General features: G+C 41.8%; 1 protein-coding gene across 4 annotated transcripts; it reads right to left on the reverse strand.

Moving 5' to 3' along the window:
• Positions 1-1054: 1054 nt before the first annotated feature.
• Positions 1055-21518, reverse strand: rbm46 (RNA binding motif protein 46). 4 transcript variants are annotated; one of them, XM_071459887.1, is made up of 11 exons: positions 21362-21518; positions 20396-20578; positions 19136-19316; positions 18799-18955; positions 18189-18318; positions 15917-16014; positions 14053-14479; positions 10727-10926; positions 10121-10223; positions 6404-6608; positions 1055-3566 (listed from the first exon to the last, which is right to left on the reverse strand). In XM_071459887.1, the coding sequence occupies exons 1-10, from the start codon at positions 21378-21380 to the stop codon at positions 6406-6408; spliced, it is 1701 nt and encodes a 566-aa protein (XP_071315988.1). In that variant the 5' UTR covers positions 21381-21518; the 3' UTR covers positions 1055-3566; positions 6404-6405. The 4 variants fall into 4 exon arrangements, with proteins under 4 accessions (XP_071315988.1, XP_071315990.1, XP_071315991.1 ...); XM_071459889.1 differs by having other exon boundaries at positions 20396-20574; positions 21362-21502; XM_071459888.1 differs by having other exon boundaries at positions 3497-3635.
• Between the last annotated feature and the right edge of the window lie 385 nt (positions 21519-21903).

Raw genomic sequence — 21903 nt, forward strand, 5'->3', positions numbered from 1 at the left:
GCAAACAGATGAAACGAGGGATGAGGGAGGACAAAACTGGAGAATTTTGAAGAGAACCAGTGAGGCAAACTTTCATCACAAAGATTTCAGCTCTGTATTGGCTGTTTTTAAATTTGGAAGGTGAAATGTTTTATGCCGATAAACCACGCCCACTTTAAATCAATAATTTCTGATTTTTATGTGTCAACAGAGTCATAACCCTCAATTGTGACTGTGTAAACCAAATTTCACACAAATCCAAGCAGCTGATTACAAGATACAACCTGTACAACTGTTCAGGTGGGGAGGCGTCGACTTTCCTTTGGAAAGACTAAATGAGTGAGAAGCTCCTGGTTCTGCAGAGACAGGAGGAGATTAGTTCACACACACACACACACACACCAGAGCCACTTAGAGAGTTATTATGAACACACACAAACACACACATATCTCTACTCACCATCACACACTCAATTACTTGTGGTCTATCTCTCTAAACACACACACACACACACACACACACACACACACACACTCTGTGAATGTAACGCGACACACTCTGACCTTTTATTACTTAATGTTACAACACAGAAACACATTTCAATAATTAAAAGAATTCCCAAAGTTTCATCCATGCAGTTGCTCTTCTGGAGCTTTCAATCCTATCACATGATCTTTGTCAGCAGATGGCGTTTGTCCACTTATTATACAGAATTTCCATTTTGCTGGAGAGCTGTAAAGTAAAGGTACACCTGTCTACCTGTGTGTGCTAAATCAGCGACCTGAGGCTAAGCCCAGACACACTGTGAAGGAACAGCTCTGTAAACTTCTCAGACACCTCAACGACCAAAGCTAAACAGTGAGGTGAACATGCACGTATTTGATTGGTCACTGCACCAAATCCTCAAAACATCATCAGAAAAAAGCTGAAATTTAATGTAACGACACTCTCAACAACTCTTGACTCTTACTAAAGCCCCAGGACCCAAGATTCCCAGAACACATCCAGACCAGGTGAGTAAACTCTGTCCAAACACTGAGCCACTTCTTTTGACAAAAACACGCTGGCGGTGAATCCATTGACAGTTGTAGAGTTTTATTCCAAAACATTGAACGTGTCCTTCAGTACAGAACAAACAGCTCCCTGACATTTCATCACTTAGTGTTTCTACGTGACAGAAAAATATCTCCAGACGACGTCACTTCAACAATAACTTCAGCTTTGTTATTTTTTGCTCTCATTCTATAATCAAACTCTTCATTGTTTCTTTATTTACAGTAAATGTGACACATCTGAACTAAATAAATAGGGTCATATTCATTAATTCATTTTCTTCCACTTGGTGCTGATTTCCAGATTTTTGGTTTTGATTAGCTTTTGTTATTTGGATTGTTAAATAAATAGGTTTTTTTTTTTATTATTATTTATAATTATTATAATTTTTTTGATTCATTTTCATCACTAAACCATTTCCAGTCAGTTTGGATTTGTTGATTCACTGAATAAGATGACAGAAGGGATAAATATTATGACCTGAATCTAAAATAATCAAATTCTCTCTGACTCTTTTGAAGTTTTAAAAAACAAATGTGTTTTTCCAGCCTGAGAATAAAAAGTCTGAACAAAACTTCAGAAACTTTGACTTTGAACCAGAAGAGTGAAACACAAATTGGATTAAAGTATCATTCAGGAGGTGAGGACACATTCACTATATAAATATATCAAAAAATGTTCATAAAAAGTCGTTCAGAGCTACAAACAGCCTGAATCAACAACAGCAACAAGAATTTGTCAGCTGCTCAGTCTGAACAAATCAATAAATCAATAAACAAAGAAAAGAATTTGCTTTTAACTCTGTGCACTAACCTCCACACTCGTCTCTGTGCTGTGAAGAAATCGAACTGATCACTGAGTGAGAACAAAAGCTTTTAAAGAACCATGGACACGACAACAGTGACTCCACTCGGCTTTGAATTTCTCATCCTCTGATAAAGAAATAAACTAACCTCCTGATTTCATCCTCCTCTCCTGCTCTCACTGACAGAAAATGTTGCAAATTACTTTCAATACTTTTTCTAGATTTTACTTATTCAGCTGTGTAGAGATAAACTGGTAATAAATGAATATTTACATAGATTGAAGTGAGGCTTGTTTCCAAGGAAATTTCTCTAAAAATAAACTTGAACCTTTTTCTTCCTTGACAACATTGTATGACTACAAATTTGAAATAAAAGTAATAAAATCTTCTAATTCTGCCTTCAAATGCCTCATTCTCATCATTTTCCTGATGTGAAGACACAAGGACCAAGAAGCCAGCAACATTAGAAACATCTAAAAAAAAAACACACATCTATTGGTGTTTTCACTCATTTGAACTCTTCAGTCTCTCTTCTCTCAGTCACTGCGACTTAAATGAGCCTAAAACTTCTCTCTAATCTTCAATCTGCCCTCAAAGATTTTTTTTTTCCTTATCTTCATCCCCTAAAAATCAGACACACCGCCGTGAAGTGGGTCAGGCAAATTAGAAAACAATGAAAAACTTCCAGCTTTTTTTTTTTTTTTTTTTTTTTTTTTCAGGCTTCAGATTTGTCTGCGATGACCAAAGGCTCTAAACATCTCAGCTTCCTCGTGACGTCGAGCAGAAGAACTTTGGCTTTAAGGTGTTTCTTCTTCCTCTCACATAATTCAGACTAACACCAACATGAAAGCTACAAACACTCCTTTTGAAGAGGAAGAAGAAGAAGAAAGAGAAGCCCTCTCCTAGTCTTTTTTTGTTTTTAGCTCTCGAGAGCTGGTGTAACGAGAGGATGAAAGGAAATCTAAATCTAAATCTAATGTAGTGGAAAAGGCTGTTTTTCTCTTCTTTCTCTGGTCTTCTTTAATAGAGCTGCGTGCTCGCAGCCTGACTCCAACTTCACGTTTTACCTTTTAGGGTAAAACGTGAAGTTGGAGTCAGGCTGACGACATAAGCGTGTTTGTAAAACTTGTACTAATTTTCTTCTTCTGTGGATATAAATTTATTAATAAATCAAATCTTTCATCTTTTCATCATCCACTCTCTCAAAAACAACAAAAATCACCTTATTTGATGGTAAATGTTATGAACATGACGTCTGTGTCCCTGCTGTGGCATTATGGGAACTGTAAGGGGAAGTTCGGCTGAAAGAAGACGGCTTCAGAGAGGAGAAGAGAGGGAGGCTGACATTTAACAGAGGTTGACAGAAGATGGTTTATCTGTTGGATTTGTGCGTTTTTGTGAAATCTAAACAGTGTCTTTCATTGTTGAGTTTATCAGAGGTGACTGAGAAAAGAAGCCGAGCAGCGCGTCAGAAACTAAATATTATCCCTCCCTCCCTCCATCTCTATCCGAGATAAAAATGTATAATAAAGGGAGATGAGACAAACAGATGAACAGTTCTCTGAAGTCAGCCAGAGGCAGCACGTTGGAAAAACACTGCTCTGGGAAATATTTGGTAGTGTGGTCATAATAAAGACAGTCCTGCCTTTCCTCCTGGCTCTCCTCTGCCTCCTCCTCCTCCCCTCGATTCACCTCCTCTGCTGCACACTGTCCTCTTGCTGCTGCCTCCTGCAACAACACGTCACATCTTTACATCACTAGATGAAACGTGGATCATGGCTGGACTGTCACTGTGGCCTAAAGTCAAAGAAACACAAAATCATCAGAGAAAGGAGCCATGGAGAGATGTTTCAGTTTTCAACTGTATATTTTATCTGAAGGCTCACCAAAATGTAGTGTACAGAATGTGTACACTACATCAGTTAAGGTAGACCATCATGCATAGCTGGCCTGTCTTGTGAAAGTGCTGCAGAAGAAGAATTCATCACAAACAGGCTAGCTGCTAGCGTTAGCTGCTACCTAACGTGAGTTTATTTGCCCGTTGTGAGTGTCTGGCGAGCATAATGCTCCTCTCACATCTCGACTGTGCAGCAGCTCGTCTCCTCCTCTGCCCGAGGAGCAGGATTTCAAACATTATCATTCAGGCGCCTGCTGGGACCAGATTTAAAAACAACACAAACTGACACAAACAGAGCAAAGATTGCTCTGTACACACAAATGAAAACAAACATAATACATGAAAGATGCATACAAATTACACAACTCATAAGAAAGCATGTATTTCGCCTCATATACTAATAATCACCAATATCAGGCGCTTAATGATGGAGCAATTTAACATGTGGAGTCCAACTGCTGTCTGCACTTCTCCCCCTCTATGTAGCAAACACACTGTATGGTGAGTGAGTGAGTGAGTGAGTGAGTGAGTGAGTGAACAAGCTCCAGTGTTTACTGTATTTAAACTGGATGCTCTTTATTGTTACTAACAAGCAGCAACACACACCTTGTGAACTGCAGGTGGAGCTACATGAAGCCTCCATCCCTGAAGAGGGAAGGTTTGTTTGAAACACATCAGTCTTTTCTCCTGCTGACGATCTGAACAACACAGCTTTCCACTCTGATTTCATCACGTAGCTAAACAGTGGATTTTCAGACACTCTCATGTCTCAGGTTAACGACTCGTCATTTACTTCATCTTCATTTGCTCAGCTGCCGTCATCAACACCCGCCAGTATCAAGCGAAATGCTGAACCTGACACCAGGTGCCGCAGCATCCCGTTGCTGTGAGTATAAACTACTGTAAAAGGGCCTCTTCATAGCTGTGTCTGTATTTATTCATAGTAACAGTCGCCAACGACCCAAATTTAAGGGTTAAATCTGTGTCACAGAAAACTTCACCAGCAGCCAAAGACAAACTGGTCTGAAGGGACTGAAGAGCAAACTGACACCAGACACTGAATGACCTGAGGGAATAAAACAGCAAACTTCACTGTTTGTTGTTGATTGGTTTTGTCAGAGCTGCTTCAACTTTTTCAACTTGCTGCCAGAAAACAGTCACTGTCGGAAATGAATGAATCCCTGAATTATACCCTTCTCCAGCAGCAGTGAACAAACAGATCAATGAGCGTCTTGGAGCAACAACAGCTTCAAAGATTTGTTACACTTTGATACACGTCCTATTGCTCACTTTGTCCTCTCCTGCAGCCCAGGCTGTGCGGCTGCCTGATGAGATCAGAGCACGTGGACGGCAGGTGGGCGGCTCTGAGATGGATCGGAGGCAGCTGGTAACTGTGGAGGCAGAGTTACACCTTGCTGCTGCCTATTCAAAATGCAGATCATTGCCACTGCCAGGATGCAGCGGCAACTGCTCACTGTCTGAAAGCGCCTTCGGGCGGTTTCTGTCGTTGCTATGGTGACACAGGAAACTGTGACGGCCAAGTGGACAAAGCTGAACCGTCATCAACTCAAGATGAGAGCAACAAATATCCATGACATCTCTCTACTTGCATCCACAGCAGACACACCAGTGAAAACGAATGTCTGGCCCTGTTCAGACCCTGTTCAGACCTGTTCAGACCCTGTTCAGACTTGTTCAGACCCTGTTCAGATCTGTTCAGACCTGCTCAGACCTGGTATTAACTTCGTCTCAGGTGATCCAATCACAAGAGAGCTCTAAGTTCAGGTGTGAAGGCACCAAAGACACATTGAGCAGGCATCTGAGATCCGATTACTGAGACCACATTTGGAACTGGTCTGGGGCACGTGTGGCCACATTCTTTTAGTAGCGTGAACACAAATATGTCCTGGGCCACACTGAAGGACCACTTCCTCTACTGACGTCCTCTGATACAGTCTGATTAGTCCCAACACAGCTCTGCGCAGCACATTTTCACACAGATTCACTCACCCCTCCATTCCTCTCCCTCTCTCTTTTTCACTCACACACACATACACACAGATATACTGACACCGGCGCCGCCTCTCAGATGAGTTCAAAACTAGAACACACACGTGTTTATTTGCATATGAAGCAGGGAAGTGAGATCCAATCACATGTGGTCAATGAAGACACATTTTAAAACCAGGTGTGAACAGAGCCACTGTCTCAGTTAATGTCCGGACACAACTTTCCTGGTCTGCTTCACTGTTACCGCTCAGACAGACTCAGTCAGAGAGCAGCTGCTGAACATGGAGGAGCGTTTAGCAGCTACAGAGCCAGACGTTTCCCTCAGGAGCTGGAGGAGACCAAACACAGAGCTGACAGAGAGGCAACAGGCACCACACCACATGAAGGATCATGTTGATCTGTGACTGCTGGATGTGGAGATGAACAGCTGTGTCATCACTAGTGAACATTAACTAGTGATACAGTCATACATACAGTGCAGGGGAAAGCCAGGTTCTCCACTCACACATGCTGTAAACGGACCACAATGCACTGCAGATTGTTCTGACCAGCTAATATGCTGCTGTACAAATAATATAACAAAGCTGAACCACTACACAACTGTCACACTGAAAATATAATGAGGCTTCGCCGTCAACATCACATCGCTGTGTCTCACCATCAGTAGAAAGGAGCCTGGGAGCTGAAGTAGAGCCTCTGTGTTTGGGAGGCAGGGGGGGTGAGTGTGGACAGAGAAGAGAAGGGAGAGAGGGGAAAGGGGGAGGGAGGGTTGGGGGGAGGTGGGGGTAGGCAGGAGGGCACGGCGAGTGGAGGAGAGGCGCTGTTGGGAGAATCACAGGAAGCTCCGCTCAGGAAGGACGAGTCTGCAAGAGAGGAAACAAGAAGAGAGGGGGAGGGAGTGAGACAGGGACGGAGGAGGAGGGAGAGAGGACACAAGTGTGAGACAGGTGGAGAGAAAGAGCAACACAATAAGATGTGTGGAGAGAAGGGTGAGAAGCAGGGAAGGAGGTGAAGAAGAACAAACGAACCAGCTCCGTCAAATATATTTAGATTTTTACTTGATTCATGTCCACATACTTTTGGCCATGTAGTTTTTCCAGTCAGTCCCTGCAATATTTCTGTCAGCAAAATAAATCCAATTCAGAGCCACTTTAATGAGCTGGAGTTTTCTGTCAAAGTGTCTCACTGCAGTAGAGACGGACATGTCCTCTGTCCTCGGGCTGCTCAGGTTCTCACAAGGCAGCAGGAACAAGTTGTTGGACTTTAGTGGAAAGTGGGTTTTAGATGCCTCAGAGTCAGAGTCTGTTTCTGGACCAACAACTAACTTAAGACTTGGAGAAAAAGAACAACACAAAATAAATCAGCATCAAAATGAACTTTTAACGTGGTTAAAGCAGCAACACTGATCCATCTGCGTTTCTCTATAATGAACATGAGTGACTGTTCCAGTATCTGCTGTCAGCTGCTCTGTACTGTATGAAAAGCTTCTCCACACTCTGCACCACCCTGACAACAGCTGAGTTTCTCTCCACCTGCTTTCATTCACATTTTTAAACTTCTTAAAATACAATACATTTTTTTCCTGCATTCAGGTGGAAACCCACTTCATGATGATGATTGGCTCAGCTGTGTCAGAGCTTTGAGGCCAGTGATGTGATTGGCTGAGTGTATTTAATAATCACCACCCCGTCTGATCCATGTTCACCTACACCCAGCACCACTGCAGATCCATGAACATCATCATCAGTAATTAGTGACTTTTAACTGACTTGCTATTTCAAAACATGAATTTTACCACAAAATAACAAAAAAAGGACACAATTTTGCTGTTTTTTGAAAAAACATTCTTAGAACTCTTAGTCATTTTGGGCATATTTAACAAAAAAAAAGAAGAGCATGAGATCCTGGAGGGACTGATGCAGCGACAGATGAAGGACAGAAAGATGTGGCTGAAAATGGAGGAGTTTTTATCTTGATCAGAAGCTGATAATCAGTTCCCTCTGGAGCTGTGAGCGTGATGAAAAATAGATGCATCGTAAGAGTCTGATTAAAAGCGTCCACCACAGGGCGGACTTCCAATAGCCCAGGCACTTTCCATCTTTCCTCTCTGCACTTTCAAAATAACATCTCAGGTCCAAAAAAACATTTTTAATTGCATGTGGGTTGGCTGGTGGTCGCTGCTTCGGACCACAGGGACAAGAGAAAGCTGCAGCCACACAAACCTGCTTCCTGCAAGTCAATTAAGAAAAGCATTTTAAATGTGAATCATGTTTCAGCCTCCTCGTGCTGTGAAGCGACCCACTTTCTCCCTCCTTCTCTCTGTGGTTTTTATTTCCTTTCATGTGGATGTGAAGACTGTGGGTCCCCCTTCTAACTGCACTGATGGTGAATTAATGCTGCACTTAAGCTGCGGCCCCCAGAGACACAGTAAAGCTCAACTTCTGTAGTATTTCAGATGGATGATGTTCATGATGGAAAGCTGAGGGACTGAACAGCTGGGTGTTACAAGAAAGGCATGATGGGCGATTCTTTACCTCTGTATCTGGTAAAAAGAGTCCATGATCTGAGACTGTGCAGCAGGACAGAATTTGGTCTCTCCGTCTCAAACAGGAACTTCAAACTCAAAGCATGTCACACGTCTGCACATTGAAGTGGATCAACCACCATGAACGTCTCTTCCAGGAGAAGATCCCCACTTTTAAATTATATCACCCCCCTCTTTATAAATGACAGCTGGATTTTACTCCACTTTCCACTTCTGTTCAGAACAACTGTGAACACCTTTGATTTTCGACATGGTCTGACAACACACTGTATAAACCACTTCTTGTCTAGAATAACCCAGCTCTCAGTGTAGACATCTTATGGTACAGAGTGAAGAAGACTTTTGCTCGCAGCAGTAACACAAACATTTTCTTCCTAGACGCTGATAACTTCTGCGTGAGCATCTCTCTCAATCTCAGAGTGAACGACTTTATAAAGCAGATGTTTAAATACAGGTGAGTAACGGCTTTGATCAAATTCACTGGAGTCCTGATGTCTGTTCAGACAGCATGTTTGATTTTAAATATCTAAGTTTGAACAGAACTCCTCAAAGATTCTACGTGCTGTTCCAGCAGCCTGGCTCTGAGAGACACTGGTGCAGGCAGTGATGTGATTGGCTCGGAGGGAGATCCAGATGGCACCGGTTCAGACTCTGACAGCTGCTACAACACAGTTCAGACGATAAACAACACAAACTGGCTGCCACACTGGTCCCTTTGTGTCATCAAACAGGTTTTCCTCTGTGAGAATCCAGTTTTCCTTCAGCTGTCATAGGACCAAGTGTTTAAAGTGACTGTGAGGCTCCTGCAGGGTCCTGAACCCACTGTCAGTTAAATGAGTGCACAAACTAAGTGACTAAGATGAAAGAATAAAGTCAGTTTACAACCATCATTACATCATTTGTTTTGTTCTGTGTCGTTTTATTTCCTTTATCTGCATCATGCAAATGTGAAACACCAGAAGAAGAAGAGACAATAAAGCAACTCTGAATAAATGATGTCAGACTCAGGGTGTGAAAATGTAATTCAGCCAACACAGATTCATCTGCTCCTTTGGCTTCAGGTTGCTGAGTCGGATGAATAGAAATAGAGTGATTAAAATGCATGTGTAACGTGGCAGTATCTCATCCTGTAGTATCTACAGTCAGTGCATTCATACCAGAACCAAACTGCACTTTCAGTGCACAAAAGGAGCAAACACAAACTGTTTGTGAGCTTGGCTGCTAAGGGTGTCTGAACGTTTGATTGATTGTATTTAGTTCTATATTAGAGGGTGATTGTGTTTGAATGGTTGTTTTTAGATGTATTCTAAGAGATTGTTAATCTAACTAATCCAACTTTATTTGTTTATGTCTTTTGAATTGCATTGCACTATGCTGAGAAACACTCTGTTGTTTCTTACTGTGTATGCAAATACCCTGGGAAATGACAAATAAAGTGAATCTTGAATCTTGGGACCATTAACTTCACATAAAAAAACTGAACAGAAGGTCTTGTTTTTATTATATTGCACCAACAGTTGACTTTTTAAATGTCTCTGCACCAGTGTGAACAATATAAACTCTCTCCTGCGACACAACCCACCGTTCAAACAATCACACTCTTAGCATGTAGGTGTGTCACGTCTCCTGACATCCTTCAGTCACATAATATGAACAATGAGCAACTATGAGGGTGTAGCTGCCACTACTGTATAAAAGTCTGACAGGGTTTAACTTCATCTCCTCATCTGAACCTGGAGAACCTGTAAGCGGGCAAGTTTCCAGGCAGGAAAAGCCTGAGTTAAAGTGTTAAGCACTTCACTGTGTGTGTGTGCGTGTGTTAAACAGTACCCAGTTTCCACAGGGTGGTCTGTGCAGCCAGCTCTTTGGCATCATCCAGCAGCATACACAGCTTGTCTGGGATGTAGGTGCTTCGTGTAGATGGGATCACAACCTGCACGCACACGCACACAATTTATACAAATAATAACAATTATGTGTTTATTCACTCCACATCTTCTGTTACTGTTCTGTTGTTTGTAATTAATGGATGCTGCAAGTAAAGTGAAGAAGTAAAATGAAGTAAAGTGAAGGGAAGATGAACTTAAATGTGATGAAATGAGGTGAAGTGAGATGAAGTTCAGGTGAGAGCCACAGCGATAAATGAAGTTAAGTTCAGTAAAGTGCTAGAGTGAATCTGAAATATAGTACGTTGAGGTGAACTCAGGTTGGTTCAGGTAAGTTGAGGTGAAGTGAGATGAAGTAACCTGAAGTGGTGAATAATCTAAATGATGATGCACTGAGGTGTCCTGACACCTTGTGCAGAGCATCACTGCACACACTAATCTCCATCTCATTGTTCTGCCTCTGTAACTTTATTTGCAGTGTGTTGGTCTGTTGTTGTACAAAAGCATTAGTTTAAGATGTGTAACTGTGCATTACGAGTTGTGTAAAGACCTTGTACAGGAGCAGCAGTTTTCCGTCCTGTCCAGGTGTGGAGTACAAGTGGTACTCGGGTTGTGACCAGTAGTTTTTGCGGCAGTAGAGGTCGAGCAGACTGACAGCGGAGCCGATCTGACTCGGCTTCAGTGAAAGCAGGCTGGTGGGGGAGAGGGGAGTGCCGGGAAACAGAGGGAACACACACCTGTCCAGGTTGTCTGGTAAGGTAGAGACAAACACACGATTAGCATTAGCACTCATTACAACAGATGCTGAATTGTAATGGAGTCTAATAATCCAAGCTCTTTACTGTACCACAGTTCATTAAAAACACATTAAAGTCAAATATCCGATGGAAACGAGCTCTTCAGCAGCTGAACTATCACCAGTTATCTTTTCATCCAGAAAATATGACTCAGCTCCTCTCTGTCTAACTTTATGTCTCCATTACTCCGTCCTTAAAACTCACTCTCAGCTCATCCAGAAGCTTTATCAGCTCAAGGCTTTTTCTTTAGATTAGCTTCATTTTGTGATAATATTTTTTCCTGTGCCTTTAAATACATAACAGTTAAAGATCCAAGTCAGTGCAAAGGTTTTGTTTATTAAAACTTGCAATAAATATCCAGTGATTCTGGTTCCAATGACAGACATGAATAGGAACAAAAACACATCAGCTGCCCGTCTGGACTGTGCAACCATCCTTCACACAACACAAGCATCACCAACATCAGCTCAGAGTAAACAAAACACTTGAGCTGCTTTAATCACCATGATGAATGAAACGCATCCAGTCTATTAATTACAATGACGAGAGCATTCATTGGCAAATCTGTGCCAACACACGTCAAATACATAATCATGATTTCATTTTTCAAAAGTGACATTTTCATCCATCGGTCCAGACTCAATAATCTGTAATGACAAAGTGAAGACTTAAACTGTAAATGACAGATTTCAGTTCAGGATTTTTTAAAGGTCCCATATTTGACACTTCTGTGTTTTATTTGATGTGTTGATATCCATATGTGCATAAGACCAAATTGTTGATGGAGTGTTTCTATCACCATCTGTTTTGTCAGAGGACGGTTTCTGTTTTGTGCCCTATTTGTTGTTTCTTCTTTTTTTCCACCATTTCTCCTTGCTTGTAACTTGTTAGAGTTTCTTCTGTTTACTCCCTGGAGTCGCTGCTGTTGCATCTTATCTTGCAGCTCAGCTGTTGTCCACTCTTGGTGCCAGCAGCTTTCAGATGTTCTGACCACATCATGCATGATGTGACCTTTCAACCCAATCAAACTCTGTCTTGTTTACTTATCTCTAAGCTGTGTGGGTGTGTGTGTTTTAATGTGTGTGCATCACAGACTCTCTTATCTAGATTCAATCTAAATTTCAGGTAAACACTCAGAGAAACCAAATCCTGCAAGGTTGGATGGTGGACAGGGCTTGGGGCGTGGCTGAGGGCAGTGACTGCTTTGTTGTGACATCACAAAGTTCCAGAAGTCCTGACGGCTGGTTTTAAGGCTCAGTTTCTGAATACAGGCTGTGTGCATTTCTCTGTGGACTGAGGCTTTGATACTTTCACAGTATTAACATAGAACCTAGACCTGCTTTATAATCAAAAACACATGGATATCTACCTTTATACAATATGGGCCTTTAATAAATTTGCAAAATAAAAAAAATAAAAAAACAAACAAACATGTTTTTACTTGTCATTATGGGTTGTTGAGTGTAGACTAATGAGAAGAAATGGCAGTTTTATCATTTAAAATGATCTGTATCTGTAACTTTATCTCTCCCTGCCCTCCACCTTTACCCGTCTCTGTCCATCTCTCTCTATTTCTGAATCTGTCTCTTATCTCCACAATGTATCTCAATCCGACAGTATATCTTTAATTCCTTTTTTCCCTGGAGTCCCTCTCTCTCTATTTCCCTTGTAGTGGTACAAGGGAGTGATGCAGAGTCTCTCTTTCCTCTTATGAATATTTTACAATCCATTTGTGGAAGAGTTAACTGTAAAACTTTTCTCATTTTCAGAAATGTCTGCGGGTGTCAGGAAGCTGGAGTTTTGCTTCATCACCAGATTAATATCTCAGCTGTATCAATAAACAAGTGAGACCTGATGAATGTGGTTTGTCATGAGACACAGTCGAAACCCGCTCAAAGTTGCAGGATAAAAACTGAAAAATCATCACGTTAAATCAAACATTAGGATTTTATAAGCAGATGAAAAACAGGAAGCAGCTTTGCTTTCATTATAAAACAAACAGTAAAAGTGGAGTTCATTAGAAAGCTTGAGGAGCCCCAGTAGATGTTATTATTGTTATAGTGTTAGGAGAAACAACAGATGTTTCACACTCTCCTGGTCCAGGCAGCACTGACTCTTTAGGTGGTCAGGCTCATAAGAAGCTTTTCTGTCACAGTAAAAACATTAATTTGGATAAAAAAAGAAGTTTGCGTAGTTTCGGGAGAACTTCACTAACAATAGGAAATGTGTTGGCTTGAAGAGAAACCCCTTCAAGAAAACATAATTACACAATAGCCAGCATCAGTATAAGAGATTGTGCTGTGAGACTCAATGTCACCTGGGATATTTGTCATAATATCATGAGAAATTTGTCTTTACCTCTGTCTGTGTTGCCATTAAATCCATTCACCTAATAACTGTTTCTAGTGTGAAAACAGCAACCAAGTAGCTTTACTTTATAAATATCAAAAAATTCCTGTGCCATTTGATGAGGAAATAGATAGAAGAAGAAAACTTTAAAGTGGAGAGCAGTTAGTACCAGAGTTTGTATATGAAAGGATCAGATTTCTTTAACAACCTGCTGCCTGTGAAGATTTTACACTGACTGAAAAGTGTCTTCACTTTCACACTGTAAAAATTGGAAAGGAAGAAAGTATCTGTGCATCACTGGGACATGTGTTGCAGCTGAGCAGCTGTTTGCTGCAGCTGTACTTACGTCAGCTCCAGTCACTCCAGTAAACCTGGAGCTGTCTGTGGGGAGATGGAGGTTACACGTCTCCTGTTTATTCAGTAATATAACAGCTCATTTACAGCCTGTTTCACAGAAACAAACGTGCCCGACTTTGCTTTAATTGTTGGATATTTTACGACACATTTATTCCGATCTAATGTTTGTTCTCCACTGAAGCCTGGAGGTTGTGCAGTTTTGTTTGCTGTGTTTAACGCTTTGGATTTTGTCTCTCCAGCCGCTGAATAGCAACAGATGAGAAGCTCTGCAATTTTAAATAAAGTCATTGGCTGCTAAGACCACTGCAACATTTGATAACATTAATTTTCAAATGAATTCTTCTACAGTTTCTACACACATTAATCTCCTCACCTCCTGCTGCTCCTGGGTAGAAGGGGCTACCCAGGCGCGGTGGCAGGGACACAGGTCTCAGTGGCGAACATCCGTCCGCGGCGCCTCCCAGCATCCCTCCATCATTACTATGCAGAACATATGTCCCGTTCCCTCCTCCTCCACCTGCTGCTGCGCTGTTTCCCAGGTACGCTTTGCTGTTGTACCTCCTCCCAACTACACACCCATCTTTGATCCCTGCTGGTTTGGCCAACGTCACCTCCACGGTGGCTCCATCGATCTGGGCCCCATTCATTAAACTCAGTGCGGTGACAGCGTCATCACGACAGCGGTAGTGGATGAAGGCATAGTCAGTGAGCTTCTTGACACGCTCCACAGAGCCTGGTTTGAAGCGGGAGAACTCCTGACGAAGAGTTTCTTCACTGGTGCTCAGCATCAGGTTACGCACCTACAACAGAGGAGCACAGATACACCTACATTTAACTGTACCAAGGATATTTATCCAAGTCTGATCTGACTCTGTCATAACAACATGTAACACACAGTGAGGGACCAGTGTGAGGATTCTGCTAACAGCTGTCTACAGATGTCAGGATGATTCCTGTCGACACTGCAGATGAATCAGTGACAGGCTCAGGTTCTGTTCTGTCTGTGCTCACAGTGAAAAGACAAAAAGATGAACAAAATATCCACAAGGCCTAACAACCGCCATCACTGTATTATCACGACAGCCATAGTTGAAACTATGACTGGATTAACTTTGGCCTAGAGGAAAACATCTGAACATGACAACTAACAGGAAAGATCCTATGATATCTGCATCTGATTTTAGTGATATGTGTTTTCAGATTCAAAGGTTCTTGATCCTCACAGTTATCTGACTGTTTTAATTTAAACAGGATATTTTCTGAGATCTAATTCTTACTGCTGGTGCAGAGCCAACGTTCACTGAAGGAAGTAGAGAAAGGAGGGAGGACAAAGACAAAGGTTCCCCTATAGTCAGACTGAACATGGCCTTCTAATGAACTGAACATTTAACAAAAATAGTAAAATAACAACTGCTATATTAAGTCTCCGATGTCCTCTGAGAATTAATGGCATTTCCTGCTTTCTTTTCCCTGCTCGCCACCTCTCAAATTCCCTGCTCTCTCCAAACTCAGCTTGCACTCCAGAGTTTGATGATCTGTTTCAGAGCATCTTCAAATCAGAGGTAGTTGTGCTTATTTCATCGCTGGCAGATTCACTGTGGATCAGTGCAGCAGTGCACACGCACACACACACACAGACACAGAGATACACAAACACACACACACACACCACCAAGGGCTTTTTTATTTAAACCACTGGACCTCCTGGGCTAAAAATACCCTCCGACACACAACTGCAAGGAGCTATTAGGTTTGTATTTATTGCCCTCAGATCACATCTCAGTCTTTCAGAGTAAAAGCCTCCATGGTAATTGACCCCCTGAAGGGTGTGCAGCTCCTGCGAGTCTCCTCCCTGCCGCTTGGCTCTCACTCACCTTTGATCTGAACAAGGCTGCAGAATATTTCTGAGACCTCTTCCTAAGACACTGACCTTTGGCTGCAGAGCGGCATAGGAGAGAAGTGGAGGAGTAAAAGGCTTTAGAAAGTTTTTATACTGGTGGGATTTTGGAGGAAGAATTGCACAGCTTCATCACTGGGACACTGTCTTAGCTGTATGAAGTTTCCTTTTAAAACATTTCACCTGAATTCACCTCATGAGTGTCTTAATACATAACAAGTATCTTCACAGGTGATTATTTTATGTCTGATTGTTGTGTTTGAAGGATTTTTATGATAAAGACATATAAATTCTACACACACACACATACACACACACACACACAGGTGTGTATACGTACATAGAGGACTCTGACACGCTGCATAACCTCCTCATCTACATCTTTCTCAGGCTCGGCCCAGTCCACCTGGATTGAGTGACCCCACAGCTGGAAGGTTCCTGTTAAACACAGGGTCACAGCAGGGTCACAACCTTTTCATAACATCCTCAAACTCTACATCTGATCATCACCTACATACATTTCTCTGGTTTCCAATAGTCACATACTGACAATACAAGTGAAACAGGAGGATGAGATAGCAGCGCTCTCCTTTAATGTTACCAGCTTCACAAAAGTAATAACAGGTATCACAAGTACTAATGGCAGCAAATCAACAGTCTCCATGGAAACAGTAGAATTTTACCGCTGTAAAATCTCTTTGACTGCAGTAACTTTTTTCTTTAACTCCCTTAACACCCTTAACTAACTCCCTCAGCTAAGAAGAAATTAAACCTTAAGTGTCATATTCAAGTAGAAAACTTAAGGTGTTTTTCACAACAGGAGTGGAGCTTCTTCCCTGATAAACAATCTTTGGCAAAAACCGGACAACAGCCAAGTTACTGACAGAATTCACATTAATTAGTGACAACTGATCTGACCTGCCAGCGGCCACGTTTGTCATTTTCACCAGTTAACAGATGTGTTACCATCAGAGTGAGTTAGTGAATTTCACCAAATCATCTTCCACATTCATACACTTTCATTTTCACTCTCATGTGCAGTGAAACGCTGCACTGCAGAGGCTGCCTGTCGTACAGGACACATTCAAACGTCACATTCAAAAGATGTGTCAAGAGGAGTCGAACTGTTTTCAATTGCTGAGTTTTATTTGTGTCCTTCATGTCTCCATTTGCTGTGTTAAATGTATAAACTAATAATGTGTGTAACTACGGGACACTTACCTTATGTTGGCATTTTGTCCAGTTCTCTCTTGTAAGAGAGATAATGTGTCTCAAGGGACTTCCTCAGGGGCCAGATATTTTTGCTGGGGGGTCAGATTTTACCCACAGGCTGTTCGGTCCAAACAGCTCATCTGTACCATGATGTGCTATGTCACACAACAAACTGCTTTCCCTCAGTCTAAAACTATTTTCAAAGTGTGATTATTTCTTCTGACAGCAGTGGAGCCGCTCTTTATCTCAGTGGAGGTAGGTTCTGTGAGAGGCCCCCATGAGGCCCCTGCAGGTCCTGGGCTACTGGAAAATACATGGGAGCAGAAACCTTCGAGGCACCTGCAGAGGAATTACATTCACTCTGACATGGGTAGGGTTCTTGTGGCTGTAAACTGATCAGAGCAGGGGGGTGCTCACTGCTTGTGCTAAACAATGTCCTGTGGGGAAACCTGCTGTTTACAGCTAAAATAACCAGATGGAGAAAAACAGTGCTTGTGGCTAATCCAGTGGAATTAAACATTATAAATCAATGTGCTGCATTCCAGTGATGCAGAGGTCCAATACTGCCTTCCAGCAGTCCTGCTCGTTGGTTCCCACCAATGCACCAGTGGACATACAGAGCACAGACTCCTCATCAGAGCTGGTCAAGCAGAACCTCTTGTGCTTTATAAATCACTGCTGTGTCACTGTATCACCCATCGATACTGAGACCCCTCAAGACTTCACAGCTTCATGACACTTCTCACAGAACTTCATTTTAACCACTGCTGCTAAAATGACTGATGGCTGCTTCCTGCATGTGACCTCTACATTAGTCAACTTTAAAGTCGTCTCTGTATTGTTGAGTTATTTAAATGGTCAAAGTGAAAACTGCCGTCTATCAGCAGCTGTCACTGGCAGACTGGAAGTCTATTTCCTGCTGCCATGACTGAGTGAACTCCAGCGGTGCTACAGCACTGAGTCAGTTTCTGTTGGCTGCAAAAGTCTATTTGTGTTTAAGTAAAAACAGCAAATCCTCACAATGAACAAGTTAAAGCAGGCGATCATTTGGTATTTTAGCTTGAATCATGACTTGTATTAGAATGAGTTCATTGTAGTTAGGTGTACCTACTAAACTGGCCTCTGCGTGTATCTGAAGTCTCACAGTTAAATTCCCCTACAGACACTGCAGCTGCATTATTTTGTATTCTACCTCCCTCTGCTGGACAAAGACGGGCTGATTCAGAGTCAGTTACAACACATGCTGCGGAGTGTGTGTGTGTGTGTGTGTGTGTGTGTGTGTGTGTGTGTGTGTGTGTGTAGACAGAGAATGTGAAGACAAGAGTGTCAAGAAAAACACAAAAAGAGGACATGTGAGAAACAAAGAGGGAGAGAGTTGGAGTGTCAACAGAAACAGTTACCAGGTATGAGCTTCCTCCGGGCCATGGCTGCTGCTTTGTGGGATTCATACTCCACAAAAGCAAAACCTCGGTTTCTGCTCTTGTCTGTGGAGCTGGGATACATGATCACATCCACCACCCCGTCAGTCACCTGGGACACACAATGAAGGGAAATCTCAATGCTCCAGTAACCCTGCCCACAAGGTACATAACTAATAATAACAATAAAAGGAGGAACCACCTCCTCAGTCTGAACTGCTGAGCCAGAGGCGTCTTCATGTACAGCCCATATCAGTACAATGTACATTCATCCATGCATCATCCACCCACAGTATGAAGCCTAGAGCTGTTTCCCAAATGCCAAAAATACCATAAATCTTTTGATTCCACGGCTAACCGTGACTTTGCCAATTTGTTTTTGAAAATTTGGTTTTAAAGTTACAACAAAGAGGATTTTAACATCATGATTGAACTTTTAATCAATATTAAAGATCCTATATACTATAAAGCTAAAGGTCCTGTCCATGTGTTTGTGATTATAAAGCAGGTCTAGGTTCTATATTAATACTGTGAAAGTATTAAAGCCTCAGTCCACAGAGAAATGCACACAGCCTGTATTCAGAAGGTACACCTTCTTCATCTCCTCCATGATCTCATCCTTCCTCTTCTCTTTGGGGATGGAGCCAACGAAGAGGCGGCAGTTATCCAGACTCACGCACACTCCAATGAACTTTCCCGGGCGGATCTCGTAGTTGTCCAACATCTGGATGGCTCTCTGAGCTGCTTCTCTGGACCACAGGCAATAATCACCAATACTTTGTTAATCATAATGAATCTTATATAACTGAAGATTAAAAATAGCTCAGACTGTGATCCAGCCGTCTACGTTAAGTAACATCAGTGAGCACAGAATCATTGACTAATAATTCAAACAGGAGGAAGTGATGTCTCTGTGACAGAGCTGTTACCTGTTGGTGTACATGACAAAGGCGTAGCCGCGGTTCTCTCCGCTGAACTCCATCATCAATCTGAACTCGTAGATCCTGCCCGCTCTCTCAAACAGAGGCACCAGCTTGTCCTCATACATGTCTCTGGGAATCTTCCCCACAAACACCTCGCAGCCCCGCGGGGGGGGTGGCCCCTCCCAATCTGGAGCACACACACACACAAACACACTGTCAGAGAAGCGGAGCTCAGTCATCTTCAGGCTTTGACCGATTCACAAATATATTTCAGACCTGTCTGAATTTCACTCTTAGATTGAACACAGTTCTCTGGTTTGAAAAAAGTTTCAAAAGTCCTATTGATCATGGTCGAGAACTAGACAGCTCTGTGGAACAAGTGAATTCAGATGTCTTACTGTTAGTCTGACCTGAGTCTATCTGGGTTAAACTCCAGACTGAGGCTGAAGCTCTGACACATTTCTGCTCAGAGTTGGACGATAAACCAAATTTATGACAGTAAGAACAGATTATCAAATTACATTCACTCATAAAGCAGGAGTTCAACCCAGTTCAAATAACCAATTAGTCCATCAGCAAGAAACTAATCAGCAACAATATTGGGGTACACTGAGTATGTGGGGGTGGACATTTCTCAGTGTTTTCTGTAGATGATTAATTGATTACTCTAGAAAATAATCCATAGATTAATCAATAATGAAATTTGTTGTATCTATAATTTTAGTTCATCTAGCATCAGGCTCTATTTCTGCACAAGATATTCTGAATATCTCATTGGACAAAGACGTAATGTGACCCAGGGGCGTCTTGGTTTTTGGTCTCAGTGTCTGTCATCAGACAACTGATAAAGTTCATTTTTTGGTCTTTTTGTTTTCTTTCAGCAGTTTTCATGTCTCACTGGGGAGTTTATTATTGAGGTTGTTAATCTCACTAATACAGCTGATTTCCCAGCAGGTCACTTTCATCAGTCGACTGTCTGAGAATTAGATAACTGTGTGTACACACCTCTCATCTCCTGTGAAGCCACAGGCCTGTCAGAAATACTACATACACACTGTTGTCATTATTACAGGTCTGATATTAATGTTGCAATGACTGACTAGTCATCAGAAAACTGGTTAATTATCATAACTAATGATGATGTTTTTCAGCAAAAAGCCATGCAGATGTGTGGTGACACAATCACAACGCATGAAGCTGTTTGGATTTCTTCTGTGTTTCCTGTGTCACAGCCTTTCACACACACACACACACACACACACACACCTGGCGGGGGTCCACCGTACTTCCTCTGCCCGTTCTCCTGCACCATGTTGTAGCCTGTCTTGTCCATCAGAGCCACCAGAGCCATCTCCCTAGCGCAGGAGGCCTTGAACTCGTCCTCGCCCACCAGCGGACTGAGTTTACCGGAGTCTCCCTCCATGTCTCCGTCTGACTCTCTGTCACTGTCTGTCCAGCAGACATTACAGTCAACTATCTGCACATTCTCAACATCTCAACATCTCAACGTGATGGCTGACAGCAGCATCCTGCTCTAAACTACACCGCAGAGGAATAATGGCTGGAAACCAACAACTGCATATGATTGAATCTGCATTCAAGTGAAAGGAAATACTATTTAATCAGTTACCAAGCCGATAAGTTTTAAACAAATTTAGCACACAAAGCACACAATGACAAATAATTATCAGAAGCTTCCGAATTATTACCTATATGTCAGGAACATTTTAACCATACAGTCCAATTTGAAATGCATTATATTGTCAGCTAACTGACCGGTCAATCATTATTAAACCTTTGTGGAGGCTCTCATCCTTTTACCTGGTCCACTTTAACAAGGCTTCAGACACTAACAGTGAAAGTTTAACGACTGTTCAGTGTTTTGTTTGGTTAACGTTCATTTATTGACTGGACCATTTTGAACAACTTCAACGACCCCTAACGGCCCACAGTCCCAACTTTGAGAACCAATTAGCAACCGTAACAATGCTAATGCTAGCTTTCTAACTAGTATGCTATGTTTACGCTATTAAATTTATCCAGATGTTAAAACTACCACAGAATAACACCACCAGCTAACAGCTAGCACGGGCGCCGCGGTTAAAACTTTTTGCTAGCGGCTCTTTAGCGAATCAACGGTAACGTTAGCTTCCCCGCGAAACCTGTTCCAACCGATTTCAAGCCAACCATGAACTTGTTCAGTTCACCAACCACAGCGAAATAACCTCTCACCGACTCTGTCTTTCGCCATCGCTCCTCAGGGAGAAACCTTTTCTTCTTGACCGGATTAAAACCTCAAACAGCGACGCTGCTCAAAAACTCAACAACTGTCAAAAAACCGGCCAACTTTTGATTGACATTAAGCTGATTCCCTCTGAGCCAATCAACACGGGCGTCTGGGTCACAGGAGGCGGGACAACACGTTGTTACGTTCCCCTTGTGAAGTGACATAAAATCATAAATAAAACAAAATGAAAACGAACAATAACAGTAATATATCTGATTAACAGAATAATAAAAGAAATAAACGAGTAATAAAAGTTAATATAATAAGATAAAATAAAACTGAATAAAATAAAATATATATAATATATATAATATAATATAAATAATAATTATACATCTAATAAAACAATAAAATAAAATGAAAAAATGAAAAAGCTAAATTTAAAAAATTAAACACATCTATTTAAATGAAATATAGTGATATAAACAAATGTAAAAAATACAAATAATATAATAATATAATAAAATCTTGTCCAAAAATTAAGACT

Source organism: Trachinotus anak, unplaced genomic scaffold (genome assembly GCF_046630095.1).
Source record: "Trachinotus anak isolate AG129_WGS33_773 ecotype Australia unplaced genomic scaffold, CSIRO_AGI_Tana_v1 ptg000023l, whole genome shotgun sequence".
NCBI lineage: Eukaryota > Metazoa > Chordata > Actinopteri > Carangiformes > Carangidae > Trachinotus > Trachinotus anak.